General features: G+C 52.9%; 2 protein-coding genes across 3 annotated transcripts in view; one reads left to right on the forward strand and one right to left on the reverse strand.

Annotated features, from left to right (window-relative positions):
* Nucleotides 1-20,744, reverse strand: part of DOCK2 (dedicator of cytokinesis 2) — a 354,825-nt gene that overhangs the window by 160,194 nt on the left and 173,887 nt on the right. The window lies entirely within an intron of this gene.
* INSYN2B (inhibitory synaptic factor family member 2B) lies at nt 2,349-20,066 on the forward strand. The gene is made up of 3 exons (XM_045820021.1): nt 2,349-4,371; nt 5,670-5,744; nt 16,988-20,066. Exons 1-3 carry the CDS (start codon nt 3,020-3,022, stop codon nt 17,172-17,174), a joined length of 1,614 nt encoding a protein of 537 aa, XP_045675977.1. The 5' UTR covers nt 2,349-3,019; the 3' UTR covers nt 17,175-20,066.

Genomic DNA, 20,744 nt, shown 5'->3' on the forward strand with positions numbered 1-20,744 from the left:
TACTTAACCTCCTGAGCCTCAGACTTCTTATTTATGAAAAAAAGAGAGGGTGGCCGTCCCTGTTCTTGCGATAGCCGCCAGAATTAGAGGAGAGAGTGCCTGAAGAACAGCCCTCACAGTGCCTGGCACACAATCAGCGTGCCCTAAACAGTGTGCCCTAAACACGAGCGCCCACATGGAAACCAGCTTCGCACCATGGTCGTCTGCGTGAGTTCACTTTGCCGGAATGGAGCACTGATGAACAGTTAGGGAGCGGGGAAAGGGAGAGGACAAAGGGGCGGAGGGATCCACAACAGCAGACGTGTAAATACCTGGGCTCTGCAGCCCAGGAGCAGTGGCTGGGGGGCCCCGGACCAGCTGACGACTCATTCGCGTTGAACGTGGATCCTGTCCTCTGTCAGGACCTGCCTGCCGCTCACTGCCCCGCCTCACTGAGTCAGCTGGTCCCTCTCCGGGTAGCCACGGGCATTGTCTAGTCATTCCTGGAGACAGAAGAAGACTGAGAAAACCAAGTGGGTACCCCGGCAGAGCAGAGCGCAGGATGTTTGGGGGGCAAAGTGCCCATGCTTGGGGAAGTCAGAGCTTTCAACCTTTACGATCAGGCGGAGCACGGGAGACAGAATGTGGGCGGTTTCATCACGTTCATTTTCCCTTAAAATCCTTTGTGCAGCCCAGGCATGCTTCAAACTTGTCTCGCCCCAGCCTGATCCCTTGAACTTGAGGCAAACAGGTTCACTTTGCCGTGTCAGGGTGAGGGGAGAGTGCCCTGCCGGTCTCTGGACCTGCGGGGGTCTTCAGACTCTTTTCTCAAGTCGCTGAAACCATCCGTCGGCACTCAGGGCAGACCCCAAGGGGGAAAAGTCATGACTTCACAGCTAAGAATCCAGACTTGGCAATCGAGGGCACCTGGGGTCATATCTAAATTCCTCCACTGAGTCCTCACTCTCTCTGAGCCTCAGTTTCCCCATCAGTCCAATAAGAATCCTGACCTCTGACAGGTCTGTGGTACGGCTTAAATGACATAAGGCAATCTGGAGAAGGTGGCGGGGTGTAGAGGGGAAGCACACAGGCTGTGGTGCCAGACCATTTAAGCTCAGACCCCGACTCCACCTCTCACTAGCTGTGTGTCCTTGGGCGCATTACTTAACCTCTCTGGGCCTCAGTTTTTCCATCTGTAAAACAGAGACAATGATAGTTTCCACATCTGTAGAGGTGGGGATGAATGAGCTCCAGCTCGGAAAGTGCCAGAACAGCCCCTGGCGCATTAGTGAGTACTCAGTAAGTGAGTTATTGTGATTAATGCATGCAAAGCCCTCAGTGCGGTAACAGTACAAGTTCATTAAATGGTCACTGTTATTGTTACAAGGTGCACGTTCCACAGAGAGTGCTGGGCTCATTCATCTCCTGGAAAGCCATGAGAAAATGAAGATGTCGGGGAGAATCTTGTCCTCAGGTAACGTGACAGTCCTGGGGAGGGAACACGCCGTCCTGCTGCCCGGGCGGGATACCCGGGGACCCCTGTGCCCAGCCTCCCCTTCGCTTCCCAAGGGCCCTCATTCAGCCATCCCCTCCGGGAACAGATGCTCACTAAGCACCCCCAATGAGCCTAAAAAGGCACCCAAGAGAAGAATAAGGTGACTGTGGCCCCTGCCACCCAGAGCTCACAGGGTAGTGGAGAGAGGTGCCCCCCCCACACACATACACGCACACACACACGAGTGATCATCTGAGGATGGCTGCAGCCGGTGCTGTGAAGTCTGTGATGAGAAGGGAATGGGGCCCCGACCTGGTCTAGCCCTGGAGGTGTGCAGGGGGGAGGAGGCACTGGAAAGGCTGGCACGTCACCCATGAATAGGCGTCAGCTGGCGCTGCCCGGGAGTGAAGGAGGAAGTGATCCGGGCAGACAGGCACTGGGTGCCGCGGCCCTGCAGCCACGTGGTGACCGTCTCGCCGGGCGAACAGGAGGAGGGACAGTGGGACTGACGTGTCCCTAGATCATCCACTCAGCAGCACTCAGCTGGGTGGTTGGAATTTGGAGAGAAACAGAGGGACGCAGGAACGGTTTCTCAGTTGCGACTGTTGTCTCTTCCCTTTCAGACTCTCCTCGCCCGCTGGCAAAGGCTGCCAAGCCTCCGACCCCGAGGCCCGGGGCCAAGGGCCGGCCGTTCTCAGCTTAGACTCCCAGAGGCTACAGCCGCGGACCATTTTGCCCACGTGTGAGCTTGAGCCACGCGTGAACCACGACAGGGACGCTGCCCTCTGCGGGCCTTCTGACGCCTCTGACCCGTGCCGGTCCCACCCCGCAGGGTTCTGCGAGGCTGTTTAGGAAGATGAGTCTCCCTCACTGAAGAAAGGGGGCGGAGCACAGAAGCAAACCATGGCTCCGAGGGAGGGATCCGTGATTGACAGAAACGGGGGTGTTCCCTTCAGAGCGTCGGGCATCATCAAAGAAGCCGACCCCCGGGTCGTTGATTTCTCTGCCGGTTTACAGGCCACGGAGAGGAGATGTGTTTAAGGTTCCTCCTGTAGCTTTGCCCTGGACGTGGGTGCTCCGGCGAAGGGAGCCGTCTGTTCCAGACGCGGCAGGTTTCTCTAGGAACCCACACGCCGGGAGCCTGGCGCTCTCCCCTAAGTGGTACTTTTGTTGTCTTTCTGTTTAAGACAGCAAGCTTTTCCCAGGCCCAGAGCCGCCTGCCAGCCTCTCTTGATAAACAGCCCACCAGCTCTCTTGGTAGATTGGATGTTTAATAATTAGCCTAACTCATTGTTTATCAAAGTGGCAATTATCACTGCGATGAAATAATATTTTAACTGCAGGGGAAGCATTACGGATAGCTCCCAAGGAGACTCTACCGGCTGGGAATGGCCCACACGGCTTCTGACACTCAGCGGAAAGGGCCACCCCGCCTCGGCTGGCGGGTCTCGGTGTCTGAGGTGCTCCCACCGGATGCTGCCCCGAGGACCTAAGGACATGTGCCCAGGAGAAGTGTGCGGTCTCAGCCCCTCCCACTGAGGCTCAATGGCCCAGCAAAATATGAAAGTGCGGCCTGTGCTTCTGAAGCGGAACAGCCTAGAGTCGGTGGAGCTGGTGAAGCAGCCGCACCACCGCAGGAGCAAGTCTCAGCAGGTGCGGTTCAAGGACGATGGGACCAGCAAGACACCGCCTGGCCCCCCCGAGGTGGAGGTCTGCACTTCCGAAGACCCGGCTGCGATGGGCAAGGCTCAAGCGCCCAGACACCACCACCTCCCCACTTACTCGCTCTCCTTCCCCAGGTCCCAGAAGGCAGGGGGCTCTCGGAACATCGCCATCCAAACCTCCCCCAGTCTCAGGAAGCACTTCCCAATTTTCAAAAGGAAGAGGCTCACAGCCAGCAAGTCCCTGGTGGAAATGCCCACGGCACCCCAAAGTGCCATCCAGGTCAACGGCAACCTCTCTGAACAGGACATTGTGTCTTCTGAACTCGCCTACTTAAGGCTGGCTCAGCGTCTGGAGGATGGGCCTCGAAGGGTCAAGGCGCCCCACCCGTTCCTCCCCAGGATGGCCAAGGTGCAGAGCAACGGGCCCGTCAGCATATGCTTGGAAGCCGGGACTTGGAGAGCCTCGGAGAGCGCCACCGCTGCCATTCAGGTCCCGGATGACATGTACCACAGTCCTTCCTGGGCAGCGAGGGGGCCCGCTTTTGGCCAAGACAGGTCTGCAGAGATGAGCAACTCCACCCCCCCAGCGGTGGACGTGCATGCGGGCGACGGGAGAAGAGCGCTCCCCCCCGATTCGGAACGATCCCCCCCTTGCTCAAACGCCACCAGCGGTGCCAACCACGTGCCAGGCACAGGGAAACTCAGACCCGAACTGCTTTTGCCCAAAGACAACTCTGGTGACAAGGACTTCGGCGCACTGTCATCTCTGCCAAAGGACACGTGGGTTCCCTCGCCACCACGGACTCACAGCTGCCCCTCGCCAGGCCAGCCCGCCCATGGCCGGCCGGCCCACCCTGGAGGGGCGTCAGACTGTTCTTCACCGGGTGACCATCACCAGGAGCTGCCGTCACTCAAACCCAACGACGCGCCCAAATCTGCCCCTGCGTGTCAGGAGCAGACAGCGAGCACCCCCGCCCCGTCAGACGCCCCGGAGCCTCGCTGTTGCCCAGGAAATGATCGCCTCCCGTCCCCCCTTCCAAGGAGGGAGACCAAACTTCAGAGCGGCAGGGAGGTTGGGGGCATTCATCAAATCCACCTGGCACGGGGCGAACTCTGCGACCTCCAAGGCAGGCTGCAATCTGTGGAGGAATCTCTGCACTCGAACCAAGAGAAAATTAAAGTCCTTTTGAATGTAATTCAAGACTTGGAGAAGGCTCGGGCTCTCACAGAAGGGTAAGGTGAATTGTTTTAATATTAAAAATGACTGGCTTAACTCATTTGACAGGAGAGGAGCAGAGAGAGCGAGCAGTGGTCTCCATTAGTAAAATGTCCCCAGAATGTTTGAGTTTCTGTTGCTTCCCAAATCATAAGCAATGTCCTGTCTTAAAAAAAACAATTTCATTTATTCATTTTAGAAAGAAGGGAAGGGAGGGAGAAAGAGAGAGAGAGAGAAACACCGATGTGTGGTTGCCTCCCATGCATACACAACTGGGGACCTGGCCCACAACCCAGGCGTGTGCCCTGACTGGGGATCGAACCAGCGACCCTTTGGTTCACAGGCCTGCACTCAGTCTACTGAGCCACCCCAGCCAGGCCAATGCCCTCCCTTTATTCCAACCTGGTTTTATTCAATTCTCAGCTCTGGTGGATTTCCACGGCTTTTTGTTTTTGTTTCCAAACATCTGCAGACTGGAGAGAGGGGGCGATGAAGCAGCGGGGTCCAAAATGATTTTAAGATGGGGTTCCAGTTGATGAATGATGGGGGAAATGATAGCAAACAGGTACTCCCCCACCCCGTCCTTGAAGCAAGCCACTGTTTTTGCACAGTACTTTGGCCACTTGTCTGTTTGTCACGGAGGACTCCAGGTGGCCACCAGGCTTCCTGCTGACCTTGCCCTCCACTGACCACTTTCCTGGCGTAGGCCAGTCCATCACTGACCGACTCAGTGGGGGCTGAAATGAGATCACAATTCTGCAAAGAGAAAAAAAGTCACGGAATGCTTGGCTGGGTGACTCAGCACCAGCCTGCGAAGGGAAAGGCAGTTATTTATTTAGGTGTGGAGTGTTTGTCCTGGAAAATGTGCTCCCGAAAGCCTGAGAGGAAGGGATGATGAAAGCTCACCGACAAAAGGTGGGAGAGGGAAGAGGAAATTAACTGGCATTTGCTGATGTGAATCAGCACCAGCACTGCTTACACGAGGGTGGCACCGGGGTGGTGCAGAGAGAGATGCACTGAACCGAGGGGTCAGGGGCTTAAACACCTGCCTTCCACTTGCTTGCAAAGTCCTTCAGTTTCCACTCTCTCGAGAGGGGGCAAGAAGAGCTGACTCATCTCCCAGCTATTGTTGTCAGCAAGAGAAAAACCCCTCAGATGTGAAAGCCCTCTAGAAACATGAGGTCCTATGCTCATGGGTTTCTTGTTCATTTGTCACGGGCATGCAGCCTCAGAGCATGGCTCCCGGTGAGAGGGGCAACGTGGAGGGTGCATGCATCCAACGGGACTTTCATCCCGCAAACTCTCTGTCTTGCAGGCGCAACTTTTACCGAACTGGCCAAGACCTCAACAACTGCAGGACCTGCCAGAACACAGCGTGCATCATATACAGGTACCCGGCCGCCACGGAGGCCAAATCTGCAGGGCGTGGAAGCTGCGGGTCCATAGAACACTCGCGCACACTCACTTAGCTGCAGGAAGTTAAGACACAGGCAAAGACAGGAGGCCTTTCAAGACCTGAGACTTCAACACCAAGGTGCTGAATGGTGAAATGTCACCGTCTGGTTCTGAGGCCGCCTGGCTTTGTTTCCTTGCAATGAGGGCGAGGAGCAAATCCTTCGGAAAACGATCCCTACACTTACTGAGCATTAAGTGCGGGCACCTCCCAAAGCTCTGTGTGCCCATTTGCAACTCATTTCATAATTACACCTTGTGAGGTGGGTGTTACTGTGTTCAGGGAAGTTCAGCCACGCGGCTCAGGTCACATAAAGCATTTTCAGAGAAGGGCCTGAGCTCAAGACTCAAGGTCAGACCTTTCTGATCCCAAACCCGGTGATGCTGGTTATCCCACCACAGTACCTCTTCCTCAGCGGCAGCGATCCCATGCCAAGCACCTACTATGTGGCAAGAAACATGCTGATAAGTACTTTGAATTCCTTTCTAAGTACCTCATTTCCTTCCATCAGGGGGTAAGGTTGCTGCAATAAAGTGCGTTTTTATAAGTGATTAGAAGGAAAACATTATGCAGTAGTGAGAGCACGGAACCTGGAGTCCCAACCGCCGAATCCATGTCTGCTGACGTGTCCGTGGCTCAGTTTTCTCATCTGTAGAGTGGAAACAGGTACCCGAGGTAACACACGTAGACGCCTTTGTAACTGCAAAGCTCTACACAGATCCAAGGGCTTATTACTGTTATTACTGGAAAGATCAGTGCCCCCTTAGCTGGAAGCCCATTTCAGTGGCACGGTGGAAATGTGGTCAAAAGCAGTCATTTTGGTTGATGGCATCTAATTTTGACAAAAGTGTAGGGCTTTGCTTTCTCTATTACGTTTCTCTCTCAGATGGAAAGGGCAGCCTGATGGGCTTGCCTGTGTCTTCTTTTAAATTTGTCTTCTCTCTCGGGCGGAAGCCGAGACTCCCTCCCAGCAAGGGAAGGGGGGCTGGAGGTTAGAAGGCCCCTACACTTTGGCAGGGCCTGGGGCATTTTTTCATTGAAATGTCAGTTCCTTACACCTTGCAACCATGGAACTACATACTTTTACCAAATGACAGAAGCTTCAGGACTCGGCACAGAAAATGCCCTTTACCTCAGTGTAAAATAAAAAAAAAAATCCCCCCTGGCTGGCGTAGCTCAGTGGATTGAGCTTGGACTGCAAACCAAAGTGTTGCAGGTTCGATTCCCAGTCAGGGTACATGCCTGGGTTGGAGGCCATGACCCCCTGCAACCGCACATTGATGTTTCTCTCTCTCTCTCTTTCTCCTTCCCTTCCCTCTCTTAAAATAAATAAATAAAATCTTTAAAAAAAATCCCCTAAGAAAAAAAAACCCTGGAAAAGGCTTGTGACATTGGAAAGTATAAGTAGCCAATCTAGTCTCACCAATTGCTACATTTTTTGCTCCTTTTTTTTCTTTCACATCTCCTTTCTTAAGCAAATTTCCTAAGCTCTAGAAGGACAAAAATTATTAAATGTCTAGACAGCTAGGGAGAACAAAAAAACCATTCATTATAAACAATAATTATTTTTAACTACTCTCCATTTAAATTTTGGATAGTCTCTCTTCGTAATCAGCCAGATGATGTATTTTTCCATTACCTTAAGATGACTTTTTATTTAACTTATGTAAATGAGGAGGACAAGTGGTTATTTCCCAGGCTACTGCGAGTGCCACGGCCTGGCCTTGGGCAAATCATTTCTGGCCTCTGAGTTTCCTCATCCGAAAAATGAGGGCCTTTAATTACACGGTCCCTCTGGTCCCTCTCAGTTCTGACGTCCTGGTGTTCTGTGCTGAATTAAAAGCGGCAATATTTGGCTAAACTGTGACCTTCCCACCAGCCTGAGACTGTTTGCGTTTTCCTAGTGGCTCCCTCAAACACCCCAAGCAAACATCCGAAGCGAACGTGCAGCCCTGGAAGGGTGAATAAGCCTCGTGCGCACATCCCCTTCCAGTTTTCCAGGAGGGACAGCCATTGTGTACATCCAGTCCTCATTACCATGCAAAGCCAGGCTGTTCTTCCAGACAGCATCTATATCCTTGTATCTAAGCCATTGCGAAGGAGCAGGCAATTAATTTGATGAAAGCAGAGAGATCAGAAAAACATCCCTATCATAGTAACAGTGGGAAGATGAGAGTTGTCCTTTTTCTTTTCTTTTCTTTTCTTTAACATTTCAAATGACTTCAAACCCTTGTGTTGTGTCTTGGAAAGTCAGATCTTACAAACTAATGAATAAGTGATGTGGAGTACTCGTCCTCGGGCCTTGCTGAGCTGCGGTCCCTCTCCGAGATGATGGATGGGCCCGGAGCACGTCGCTATGCATAAAGCATATGGGCACGTGAAGAATTGCCTCCCAGCTCTTCTTCTCTGGAGATGGTGCTGCTAGGTTGGCGACACATCAGCTGTTCTAAGGGGCCCCATCAGGTGGAAGCTGTGGCTAATGCTACTTGCTTCCATCAAGGCGTGTGAGGTCATCCGTTCTGCCCAAATCATGCTCTCTGCTCCCAGAGGAGCCTTCTCCCCCCACCCGCCCCCAAGTCTCCTTAGCTTTCTCCTTATTTCCATAGATCCCATCTGACCATGAAGCACAGTCCCACGCAGATGCCGAAGGACCCCGTGCATGGCTCTCGGGGGCTGGCCGGGGATTTCTTGCATGGAGGCAAATGGGCTCCTTTGAGTTCTGACGGCCAGGAGCTCCAGGGGAAGGGAGCAGAAATTGGTGCTATGCCTCAAGCTGGTTCCAAGCTGTTCAGTCCCCAGTCATACTCCTCATTGATCCTAAGCATTGATTCTAGGACGAGTTTCTGAAAGGCTGGGGCGAGAGCCGCCTGCTGCACCCAAGATTAAATAATATTGAATTACTGAGTGAGAGGGCTGCTCTCTTTCCAAAGTTATTTCAGTCCTTGTGGTTACCTGGAGGGGAACACCGGAGTCTGGTGCCAGAATGTCTTCAAAACTTTCTGAAGACCTATCTTCTTTGCCAAGCGAGAGCAGGTCCCAGGTTCGCAGCCACAGGCGAGCAACGGCATCCAGCCAGAATGTAATCATGTTGAATTATTTTCATTGAAGCTTTTAACTTTTAAAACTAGTCCCCCTGAATATTCATTGTAGGTGACACAGATCCTTATTTTCAAAAGCGATATTGCCTAGTTTATAAAAACACATTTGCATAAATGTTTTTAAGTTTAAAAAGAAACTCGATGGAGAGAGGAGTAACGGGAAGTGTGTAATTGGCGTGGGGAGTTCCACCAAAACCACGAAGGCCAGGGACGAATGACTGAAGCTCGGGCAGCGACGCCCTATAGGGACTCAGCTCCCTCTGCTCTTCTTCTCAAGCCCCGCCCTCCCCCGTCCCCCCACCGCGGCGTCTGTTCCTCCAGCCGTGTCTCCCTGCCCTTCGTCTTCAGGTTCACGCTGCAAATCATCACCGAGCCTCTTTCAGAGGACTTTGTCTCCACCAATCATGCATTTATTTTCTGGATGTATCTCCCAAGGGGGGAAAAAGTCTTCTTGGTTTAAGTTGTAAAATCCATCAAATGCTTTAAGGGAAGAGAATGAGGAAGTCTTTCTCAGAAAAAAATTTCGCCTGCCATCCGAGCATGTTGCTCAGGAAATGGAGACAGAGAGCCCGCTGCAAACTTAGCGTTTGTCGTGGGTGCAGGGGGCGGTCAGCCGTGTGAGATTGGAAAGGTGCCGGAGAGGAGGCAGACAGAGGGGCTGCTGTCGGTCTGGGGGTTTGCTCGCACAGGCTGTCTCCCCTTCTTATGCTGACCCTCTTTTCCTGGTTTCAACCACACTCCTGGGTTTCAAGTTCTGTCTTGCGACACTCCCGTCTTCCCCCGCCTCTTTTTTCATCAGCACATCCTCTCTCTCAATCCTAACTACAGGGATATGTAAACTAGATATTTCCAACTTAATATCTCAAAGGCATCTCAGCTGCACCAGCTTTGATTTTCAGAACTCACCCTACAGACTCTCTGTGGGGCACAGGCCAGAGCCTTGCCGCGGCCGCCCTGCGAGAGAAGCGCCAGGCCCTCTCCTTCCAGAGAGCTGCAGGAGTCACCCGGGGTCACGCGGTTGGTAGTGCGCGGGAGGCTTCCAGGAGTTTCTTTTGACAGTTAAGCTTTTTGGATGCTGGATCTTGGCCTCGCCTGCTACTTAAAGCTATTGGCTAACTGGAGAACAAGGTTATTTCATTAGAAATGTAATAAGCACCCAGGCCTGTGGGTTTGGCAACCACCGTTCTGCTTAAATTATTTAGTATTTTCCTTCGGTCTGCTTAGGACGCTCTCCCAGCACGGAGGCAGGTGAGCCGGGAGGGAGAGCCTCAGCCCTCTCTCCGGCCCGCAGTGAGATCTGCAGTGAGAAACACCTACAAAGCAGGCAGCGGACCCGTTCTTTTTAGCAATCACAGATGCCTTGGCAGCTCTCATCCCATCCTGACGTGGACTGAGCGGCGTTTGTTTCAAGTGCTGGACGGCGAACGTTACAGGAATGCCAACCAGCCTGCTCAAAACCATCGCCACCAAACGTGGCTCAGGCCTTCTCTTTGGGAGACAGGCGTAAAGTTTGGGGCGCGTGGGGAAATGTCTCTGAGCCCCCGCAGGGTGATCCCCAAGACGTTTGCCTCCAGAGCCCGTTTCTCTCAGGAGTGCGCTATCCCTCTCTTCTTCTCCCCAGGGTGTAAGAGGAGAGGAGGAGGATTTACAGCATCAGCAATTTATCGGCAATAAAAATGAAACCTCTTTTAATGCATTAATAGCTAAAGAGGCGGAAACATGCCATAAATATAAAATCAAGCAGGCCGAGGAGTTCCCGGGAATAGCAAGTGCATGGCTGCTGGCACGGAGGCTGCAGCCGACCACGGAACGCCCCGATCCTCACTTCTCTGTCAAGTCAGTGTGACAACCACGACCATTTGTCGTCCCAGGCACCGTGCCAGGCGTGTTGCTAACGCAGCATCTCATCTCCAACTCCCAACGACTCTAACGTATGAGCGTGCTTATTGTCCCCACTTTACAGACGAGGAACCTGAGACTCAGAGAGGTCATGTGACTTGTCCAAGATCCAGTAGAGCCTGGGCTCAAACGGGTCCTGCTGCCGCCGGGAGATTTTCCGGTTCCTTCCCCTCTCACCTTTGACCTTGCCTAGTCGGTGAGTGTGTGCTCAAGTTCCCTGAGAAGACCCGCCCTTCCTGAGGGCTTAAGAGGAAGGCCTTCTCGACCCAGAGCCACAGACCCCAGGGCAGATGTCTGCCACAGTCAGTGGTCGGCGGGGACGGATCCTGCGCTCGGTCCTGCTGGTTCATGCTCCAGGAGGAGGAGCTGCAGTTCCCTGAGGACCTGTCAGCAGGCAGGTGCCCTCGGAGAGGGGGTGCCCTTGCCAATGTGAAATGGCTGCAAGCTGTGGGGCTTAAAATTATGCCCTAAGAACAACGAGCAAACTGGTCCTTAGGAGGACGTTTTAGGAACAGAATCCCTTCCGGGCTGTGGGGGCAGGTAGGAGGAGAAACCAGCTGAAGTCCCTGCTTTCCCAGCCTGGATCCTTCCCCAAAGCCACTCTCTCAAGTGATATGATTTATCCAAGCCGACAGGGACAGACTTCCCTCGCTGCTGCCATCGGTCCCGACAGCTGAGTCCTTTGCAGAGAAAGTGGCAGGAGGTCCATAAATCACCGGTGCCCCTGGGCCCCACGGCGCACGGGCCGCAGAAGCACTCAGCGGAGGCGAGGAGGCAGAGAGGGACCTGGAAGAGGTTCCCTCTTCGGGGAGACTCCTCGGATCGTTAGCTTCTAGCCAGCCCGCTCGGAGTGTGTGGTTTGTGGCAGCGGCTTGTCACCATTTCTCTTTATTAAAGACCAAGATCCGCCCCCCCCCCGCCCGCTGAGAAGGAAGGGCAAAGGCCCCCTGCAGACCTCGGCAGCCTGCCCACACCCGGGATCGCTGGGCCCACGTACTCCTGGGAGTCAGCTGCCCGCGAGGGGGTGCCCGTCTTCTCCCGGGATGCAGCCTGCTGGCCAGACTTGCTCCGCACTCTGGAAACATCAGTGTGGGACGGGCTGGTCAGCTGGGTCACAAAGAGCCCTCCGAGCAGCCCAGCTCTGCGTGGGGTCGGGTTCCACGGAGGACTGTGTGCTCATTTCGGGGTGCCGGGGCGTGGTCACCGCCTCACTCCCCAGCCCACACGTCTTAGGCGGCCAGGATCTCGCACAGGCGATGACGACTGCGTTTGTCGGTGCAGCCTACTGCGTGCACCAGCTGCGGGGCCAGGCCACCTCGGTTCCTGTCCTGGCCCCGTCTCATATCAGTGTGTGGCCTTGACCTGCCCTTGCCTCGGTTTCCCCATTTATGAAATGAAGAGAACACTCGCCTGACGGGGCTGTGAGGGTTACACGAGACGTGAGGATGGTTAAAACTGTGGTGCAGTGTATCATTCATTCAGTGTATCAAATCCACAGTGTAGATTTCACTCAGTGAGTGACAGTCCTCCTCCTCCTCTTGCCTCCTCTCCTCCTCCCCATCTTCTAATTAGTATCATTCATTTAAATTGCCGTGCATCCTCACCGAACATGATCCAGGTACTTTTGTGATTTCTTCCTCTTCTATTAAGGCCCTGGTCACAGCCAGGCCCTGGGCTAAACCACCAGATCCCTCTGTAGGAAAAAGCAAAACACAAAGAATCTAGAAACCAGGCTAACCTCTGACATAACTCACGGTGTGGCTTCTCTCTGCCAACTCGTTTGTCAGTTAAATGGGGATAACAACCTTCCCCTCTTCCTGGGAGCCTCGTGAGGGTAAAATAAAAACACAGACCTGGAGCGTTTGCCGTTTCAGAGTGCTGTGTAAAAAGTAAGGGGCTTCTAGTGTTCATTGATTTCTATATAAAGTTTTATCTCTCTTTGGCATGCCCGCCTTCCGTTTGCCCAGCCAAGCTGCTGCACCCAGCTCCCGGCTCTGTGGCTGGCTTATGCGCGAGTGTATTTGCCTACTTCTTGCTTCTCCCTGTTTCTTCTCCCAGATAAGCCATGACTTAGGCTTCCTGCTGCTTCCAATCACCGAGAAACTCCCCCTCTTGCTTCTCCCCGGCACCCCGCCTGGAGCACTGACCTGTCAGCTAGATCAGAGAGGTGCCCTCGAGAGGGACGCCTGCGAGCTCTCCCCCGCTCCTGGTTTGCACCCAGCCCACTTTCTAAAGGCTGTGGGGTACCACGCACAGGCAGCTTAGAAGGCCAGGGCCCTAAGGCTCCCTAAGACAACGAACAGGGCAGTGGTGAAGCCGGTTGTCAGGTCTTCCTCGCACACCTTGCATGCTCCACAGTGTCTCAGTGGCTCCGGGCCTGAGTCCTGTACTGTAGCTGCTTCTTGACCACTGTTTGCCCCTGCTGTGAGCCAGAGCTCTACACGCTAAGCCCTCGGCACTCCTCTCTGTCCACATGGGATATGGGCGGCAGACGGTGGTGCAGGGGGTGGGAGGAGGGTAGGGAGATTAAGAGGAAGAGGAGAGGAGGGGAGGTTGCAGGAGTCACTGGTGTTCACCTTGACAGCAAACCCAAGGCAGACAGCCATTTCCCAGAATCTACAAGCAACCCTCCCCTTGAACTCTCACCAAGTAGACCGTTTATTCCCCTTTGCAAGAGGCTGCTGAATACAGTGTGGGTCGGCGAGGAAGGAAGGTGAGGGGTGTCTCCTTTTCTGCACCCAGCTTCCTGATGGAAAGGGATGAGAGAGGACACTGTCCCCCCGCCTCCATTTACAAGGCAGCCACTACCCAAACAAAACATACTCCTTCTTCTCTCCTCTAAACCAAACAGTAGTTTGTCAAATGGAAGAGTAAGAAGGAAAGTGACAATTTTCCTTTATGTTAATAAATTGCTTTGGCCTAAAAAACATTAATCAATTTCTTTCCTAAGTGCACACACTTCTCTATACCCTGCTTCTTGCCTGGCCTTGAAAAGAACGTCACATTCAATCCCCTTTCTCTTGTCCAGATCAGTGAGGGCAGTTACAAGAGGAGTGGGGGGAGATCATAATGGAGCCCTGTGGTGTTTCCATAGAAACGTAGAATGTATTCTTCCCTGAATGTACAGGGAGGGGAGGGGTGAAGAGTGATGTTGCTGGCAAGGTATACAGTTACTGAAGAACTTAAGGTATGAGTGCGGAGGTGAGACATTCAGCCCCTAAGACGGGAAGACAAAAGACTTAGTGAAGAGGGCAGTGGGCGGAGACCTAGTCCCGCGTGAGGACTTTTGACCTACCCTTGTGTCCCATCTGCGCAACTACCCGGTGAGAGAGCTTTGTAGCCCCCATTCTCAGCTGAGTCTCAGAAGGAGAAGCAAGCCAGCCAGTGAGAGGCACACCCTCAGTCCACGCCCAGGACTGTCCCACGCAGAGCCCTTGCTCTGTCCGCTCTCTGTACTGGGCTGCGCTTGAGATCGTGACGATGAGACGGTTTCATGCTGTCTCCCGGCTCCTCTCAAGTTCTGCCAGTGCTGTCCACTCTGGGTTCCCCCAAAGCACTGCTTTTCCCAACTGGCGTTAGGACACTGCTGTTGAGTCCTGACACACTCGGGTGGTTTGTTGTTGTCGCTTGTTTATTTGAATTATGAAGTCAGAGGAAAGTCATACATAAGGAGGAAAAGGAAGCTGGGTTTTGTGTAGGTTAATTTTTTAGGTGTAAGGATGAGGAGCTGGAAAGTGGAGTAGTTGAGATCGATACAAAGCATATTTTAAAGCAATTGTTAGTTGAATCTGCCCCACACACTGGGCAGTAAGAGCTGCAAGGGCAGGACGCATGTCTGTCTGTCTTACTATGGCGTCCCACAACTGAGCACGACGTCAGGCCACACACTGGCTGGCTGGGTGGGTGATGGATGGATGGATGGACAGATGGATAGATTGATGGATGATGGATAGATAGATGGATGAATGGATGGATGGATGGACAGACGGATGGATGGAGGACAGATGGAATGTCTTATAACAGACAACGGCATAGGAAATTCCTAGAATGAGCATGAGGTCCCCACTTCCTTTGGCTCCATCTGGCGGCCCAGGCCGAAGGTTACTGACCTGGCAAATCCTGGGCCTGGGCTACAAAGGTCTCAAATATCTCTTGGCGTTGGCTGGCATTTACCGAGGACACAGAGCCGCTGCATCGGCAGCACAGGGTAATGACGTCTGCCTGTCTGCCTCACGCTCCTCCCCCAGCACCTAGCCCAAGGCCTGGCACGTGGGAAACAGTCAACAAATGATTGTTGAATGACTGGCTGAATACTCGGTGCCCAGCTCTGAGCCGAGTGTTGGCATGCGCGCTGCGTCACTTAAACGCGCTGAGAACCCTGTGAGTAGGCAACGTGCTCATTTTACAGATGAGGACACCGTGGCCTGAAAATGAAAGCTGACTTCCCCAAGATCTCACAGCTGATCAGTTGTGGAGCTCGGCTTTGAAAACCACGGCCTGTGTTTCATCCACTATATAGGTCACCCAGCTAGGAACATGTCCCTGTAGAGGGGACCAGGGAGGGACAGGAAGTAAAAGGACATAAGCCGAGAGCAAAATAGTCAGACATTCCTCCCTGTCGCTCCTGAGCACCGACGCCACCTCCGTCTGTTTAGCTGCTTCTATCAGTGAAGGCCCAGTGCCAAGCCAGCGTCTGGGGCCTCCGTTAGCTGTGCAGCAATCACAGTTTGCCTTTTCAGCGGCACTTAGTCCGACCCTGGGTCTCTGCGAAGTGACACAGGAACAGTAGACAAAGACAACTGTCCCTGTAATGACAGCTCCTTTCAGCCCTTGCTGGGTAGAAAGGCTGTGGCCAGTCATGCCGCATCACCAACCAGCGGGGGGTCTTCCATCTTGCACATGAAACGCTTCGTCTCTTCCTCGCTACACGAGGAGCAGGCACTGCTTTCACGGCTGCGTTTCTCCCACATGCCCATGCCGGCTCCTCACCCTTGACCTTCTGACAGCTCTGGTGGGAACCCAGGGAACACACAGCTGAAACCTGCAGTCTTCCTCCAGGCATCCTGCACAGGAGTGCCTCCCAGGGTAAACGTCCCAGGGAGGGAGTGGGCAGCTGAGGGCAGAGGGAGCCCGTGCACAGCCTGCAGGGGTCGTTTGTCCCGGCTCTGCTGGCTCTGGGGGGCAGAGCCAGCAGAAGGGGGCGGGCTGACAGTCCCCGAGGAGGACCGCCAGCCTGATTCCCCAGCCCTCAGCGATCAGGGGCTCGTGGGCACCCACTGCTCAGGCCAGAGCCCCTGCCCTGCGTGGCCCCAATCTCTGAAATCTGGGAACCCCGGTCCCTGACATCAAGTCCTGTATACCTCACAGACCAGTGTACAGACCACACAATGGAGTCTGTGCACGAACGACTCCAAAACACAGATGAAACGGCAAAAAGGTTAGGAAGTGCCCATCACAGGAGTGTGTAAATATGTCTGTATTGAGGACTACCAGCATATGTAAAGCAATCCAAGACACATTAATTTGAGAAGCAAGACAAAGGCAAGGCACATGTATTAGTAGTAATAATGTTTATGATAATAACAGCAGCCATGGAAGCTAACTAACACAGATGGAGTGCTTCTTCCACCCCAGGCCCTGCTGTAAGTACTTCCTTTATAGTCTCTCACTGTACACACACACACACACACACACACACACACACACACTAATTCCAAAGAAAGCCTTTGAGATACGTGCTATTAGGTTGTCCATTTTATTGATGAGGAAACTGAGGCGTCAGTTTTATTATCTATTCCTCACTATTATTTACATCTTTTGTAAAGGGGTGGTTTTCGTGCATGACGTGTAAAAAGAATTAAGAATTAGAGCACTGAACAATGAGGGAAAGACTGGAGTGACGTGTACGGAGCCCAGCTATGGGTCTGCCACAACACACGCCTCACTGGGACATCAGAGCATCCCCGGCAGGAAGGCATCGCAGGCGCCGATTCGATCAATGGGGACCCGAAGGTCCAGAGAGGTAGCACAATTTTTCTGAGGTCACACAGCCAGCAGGTTACTTAAGCATTTGGGACCAGGTGCCAAAGCCCATGCTCTTCTGTATCAGCTGGGCCCTTGGTGATGCTAAATCAGTGTGTGCTGGTTGGGATTTACTTTCCTTCCTTTCTCCGTGTTTTTCAGTGTGGAATATGATTTTCGGCAGCAGGAAGGCAGGTTCCATGAAGTTCTACAGAGCCTGGAGGAAGCGGAACCCGCTGAGGAGCCCTCTCCCCCACCAAAGTCCCCAGCAGAGCCCCCTGTCCCTGAGAAACAGGATTTAAGGCGGAAAACCAAGAAGGTGAAGAAGAAATGCTTCTGGTGGATCTGAGCCTGTCGGGACCATGCCTTGTGCCCTCCCCAAGCACCCCCCTGAGGTGGGGAGGCCGCCGCCCTCGGCCCTTCTCCACTGCTTAGCAAAGGCCCCAGGCTGTGAGCCACTCAACCTGCGAAACGGGAAGGACCCAGGGCTGGCTCGGCCGCTGCTGGACCCCTGCCCACCAACCTCACCTGAGTGAGCGCCACTGCTTGCTGAGGACTTCACGGACCCTAGAGTGACCACTTGCCTAGCTCCCCATCACCAGTCCACCAGGCCACGTCCTGGTGTGCGCAGTCTGGGTTCCCACCATGAGCAAAGCCCACGTATCGACTTTCCAACGCCTCCGTGATGCAAAGCACCTCCTTCTCGTCCTTGGTCCATCATCCCGAAAGAAGAAAAAGAGATGCTGTGCGGGGCGGGAAGGTAGAGGGGCTCTGTGAACAGAGACCCCGGAAGAGATCAGATACATGCATCGGCAGCTTTCGGAGAAAACGGGGTACAGGAGCACCGCAGAAATGGGGAGGGCATAAACATGCAAGATTGCCTGATGGGCGGGGTCATTTTCACTTTAAATTAGGCCTTTGATCTCAAGCCAAGGACCTGTCATCTCACGCTGTGTGGCCTTCCAGCCTGTGGCAGAGCCGGGTCGCGGCAGGGGGTAAGGAACTAGGAGTGGCCGTGCTGTGGGTGCAGCCCCGGGGCCCACCTTGGACCCCCGTGCTTCTCAGCCCGGGGCCCGAGGCTGCCTGGCCAATGAGCCAGGTCCGGTTTGGGTTTGAATGATAAGATTCCAGGGTTAATTTTTTTTTCTTGAATTTATCGAGGTGACACTTCCACAGTTAATTTGCCCGCAGCCTTTAAGATCATGAGATCCAGCGGCCTGTCTGTTTTATCTCGCCAGTAACATAAATAAGACTGAGATCAAACACAACACAGGTTATCATTCGTTCATCCCCACGGTCCCTTTGTAGATAGGCTCAAAGGTGTATTAATCTACATAATCCCCCTCCCCGGTGGCCAGGCAACGGCCACATGATTGAAGAAGCAGCAGGACTAGGGATGAGGATATATATATATATTCCCATGTTCGTATAAAAGACCTTTCCTTCCCAAAGTCTAAATGTCGGGCTCATTCTTCCGACATGACCCCTATACGTGTGGGCCCAGTCAAACTTGCATGGCTGAACAATGAACATAACATAATTCAGTAATCGCTACATACGCTTGGGGATGAGGGATGGGTTGGCAAGGCTCTTGGTCCACGTGCAACTGCCTACCAGCCCGTGGTTGGATCGATTCCGCTGAGAAAAGGGATCCCACAGCTCAGCACGGCATTCAGAGAGGAAGGCCTTCGTTCCCCCCTTAGCTCCAGATCCCCAACCTGAGTCAGAGTCCGCAGAGCACAGCGTCCTGCGTGCGCGTGGGGTGAACGTGCCCCACCGCACACGGAGAGGGAGGGAGCAACCCCTCCGACAGTTGCACCTGCCCTGCCACACTGCTGCAGTGCAGAAGCTATTTCGGTGAGAGCGAGAGGGGAATTTGGCAAGGGATCTCAGCTTGCACTATTTAAGTCTTGGAATGTCATTCAAGATGTTCTTGTTCTGTTTCTAGTGAGATGTTTAAACCCACAAAACGAGACCGGCATCCATAATGTTCCGTTGGAATTAAGATAAATACACTTGTCATACTTAGGAAGCCACATTTCATAGGATATGCTGCCACTGGCTAAAAGCCACGCACCTTTCTGTATCCACACAATCCACTCCCAGTTGGCCCCAACAATGGAAAAGAACAGCGCGGAGGATAATCCAATAAAGCAAAATCATGTGGGATCTCTTATGTAATTGTATCTTGTAGTAGAGCTTCCATCTTAATTTGCTTTGCTTACACTAATTTTCAAATGAATTTATATTCCTGGGCAGCATGCTAGAATGAAAATGATCCTGTCCTGGGAATTAAGAGACCCAGGCAACAGAAGAGCCTAGTCCACTACTGTCCTCGGACAAAGCGTTCCAATGTCCAGGGCCGTTTGTCCATTCCCGAGGGGAGCTATAAACACCTACTCCGCCTGCTTCGTCTGCTCTGTGCATGGTCCGACCTCGCCTGAGCAGCAGGACCCAGGGCGGGGCTGGGTCGTTTGCCAAAGTCGGCCCGGGATAATGAAGAGGCACCTGAGGTCACTGTCACAAAAAGCAGAACCCGACCCCTGGGTAATTAAAAAGCGCATGTTTTTATACCCTTATGTGGAGTTGGGGGCCATGGATACACCCTCCAGTGGAAAGCAGAATTGGGTAGAAAATGTCGTCACTTCCAGACATTCGACCAAATGAGACTGTAATAATGATTCTATACCAAAGCACAACGCGACACCGCTCGGGCCGCCAGCCTGAAGCAGGGAAGGAGGGCTCTCCTGGAAATCGAGCATTCACCATCGTTACAAGGGAAAAGGGACTCAGTAAGCACCTTCCTGCTAACACAAATGATCATCTCTGTTCAACACAATAAACTAAAAACCATACCTATCCACCTACCAAAACTCTCGACCCATCTACTCATGTGAAAATTGCTTCTTTGTAAAATATTAGGTAACATCGACCGTGATAATCTATTACAACGCTGTACTTGAGGTTATATGGTTTTATGGAGAGAGATTAATTTAGCAAAAATTACTTTTGTAAAATGGAAAGGAAAAAAAGACTGATACATCACCTTACGTTGCAGGAGTTTGTGTAGCTGCTTTCTCTGTAGTTAAGGAAGTTGTGTACTCACTATTCCTGGAACCTCAGACCAGCTCATCTGTAGAGGACCTTCTTAAAAACTATGTAAAATGTAAGGTTTTGTAAATTTCTAAACTGTTTTAAATGGGATATTATCTTTTGCAATAAACGTACATATTTTTCCTAGGTTCTAAGTCTGCATTTCTAGCTCGGGTTGACTGGGGTTATAAAATTCACACTTGAGAAGGCCACCTCAATGGTCTTAAGGACAGGGACAGTTTTCATTCTAGTCTCTTCTGTATGTTTCCCAGGAAAACAAAGAAAGAGCAGATTCCGAACTTCCCGGGAAAAGCATGACGGCCTTCACCGCTGCCCACGCCGCACGGAGTGCCCTCTCCCACATTTGCCGGGTGCCAGGGTCCCCTCCATCAAAGTCACTGGCACAGTTGTCCTTGCACCTATATCTGTGTCACCCTCCGGTGAATGTATTTCTCTCTTATTAGCCCATACCCTTCCTAAGGTAGGAATCCTGCTTCTTTTTGCTCCCCCTTGAATCCCCAGCACCTGCACAATGGGATTCAACGGTTTGTTGCAGGAATGAGTTAATGAATGGATTGGGTCCAGCGGAGAGACACGAAGAAATGACTCCCAGAGCATTTCCTCCTGGATCAGCGCTCACGTGAGGTTGGGCCTGGGCCCCTTCTGTGTTCCCAGGAGAATCCAGCCTCCCATGGATTCCGGAGCAGCTCCCGTGCCCAGGGCTTCTGTTTCCACGTTGGTCCGCGTGGGGTTCAGGGCCCAGGGACACCAAGCCGCTACTACCCTCTCCCACTGCCAAGCCCCTGACACCTTTATCCAGAACACT

This window comes from Phyllostomus hastatus, unplaced genomic scaffold, assembly GCF_019186645.2.
Source record: "Phyllostomus hastatus isolate PE091 unplaced genomic scaffold, TTU_PhHast_1.1 phas_contig_150, whole genome shotgun sequence".
Lineage (NCBI taxonomy): Eukaryota > Metazoa > Chordata > Mammalia > Chiroptera > Phyllostomidae > Phyllostomus > Phyllostomus hastatus.

Coding starts and splice junctions, on each gene's coding strand:
- INSYN2B (XM_045820021.1), top strand. CDS start 3,020: ATGGCCCAGCAAAATATGAAAGTGCGGCCTGTGCTTCTGAAGCGGAAC. Junction 4,372..5,669: donor GCTCGGGCTCTCACAGAAGG/GTAAGGTGAATT, acceptor TCTGTCTTGCAG/GCGCAACTTTTACCGAACTG. Junction 5,745..16,987: donor ACAGCGTGCATCATATACAG/GTACCCGGCCGC, acceptor CGTGTTTTTCAG/TGTGGAATATGATTTTCGGC.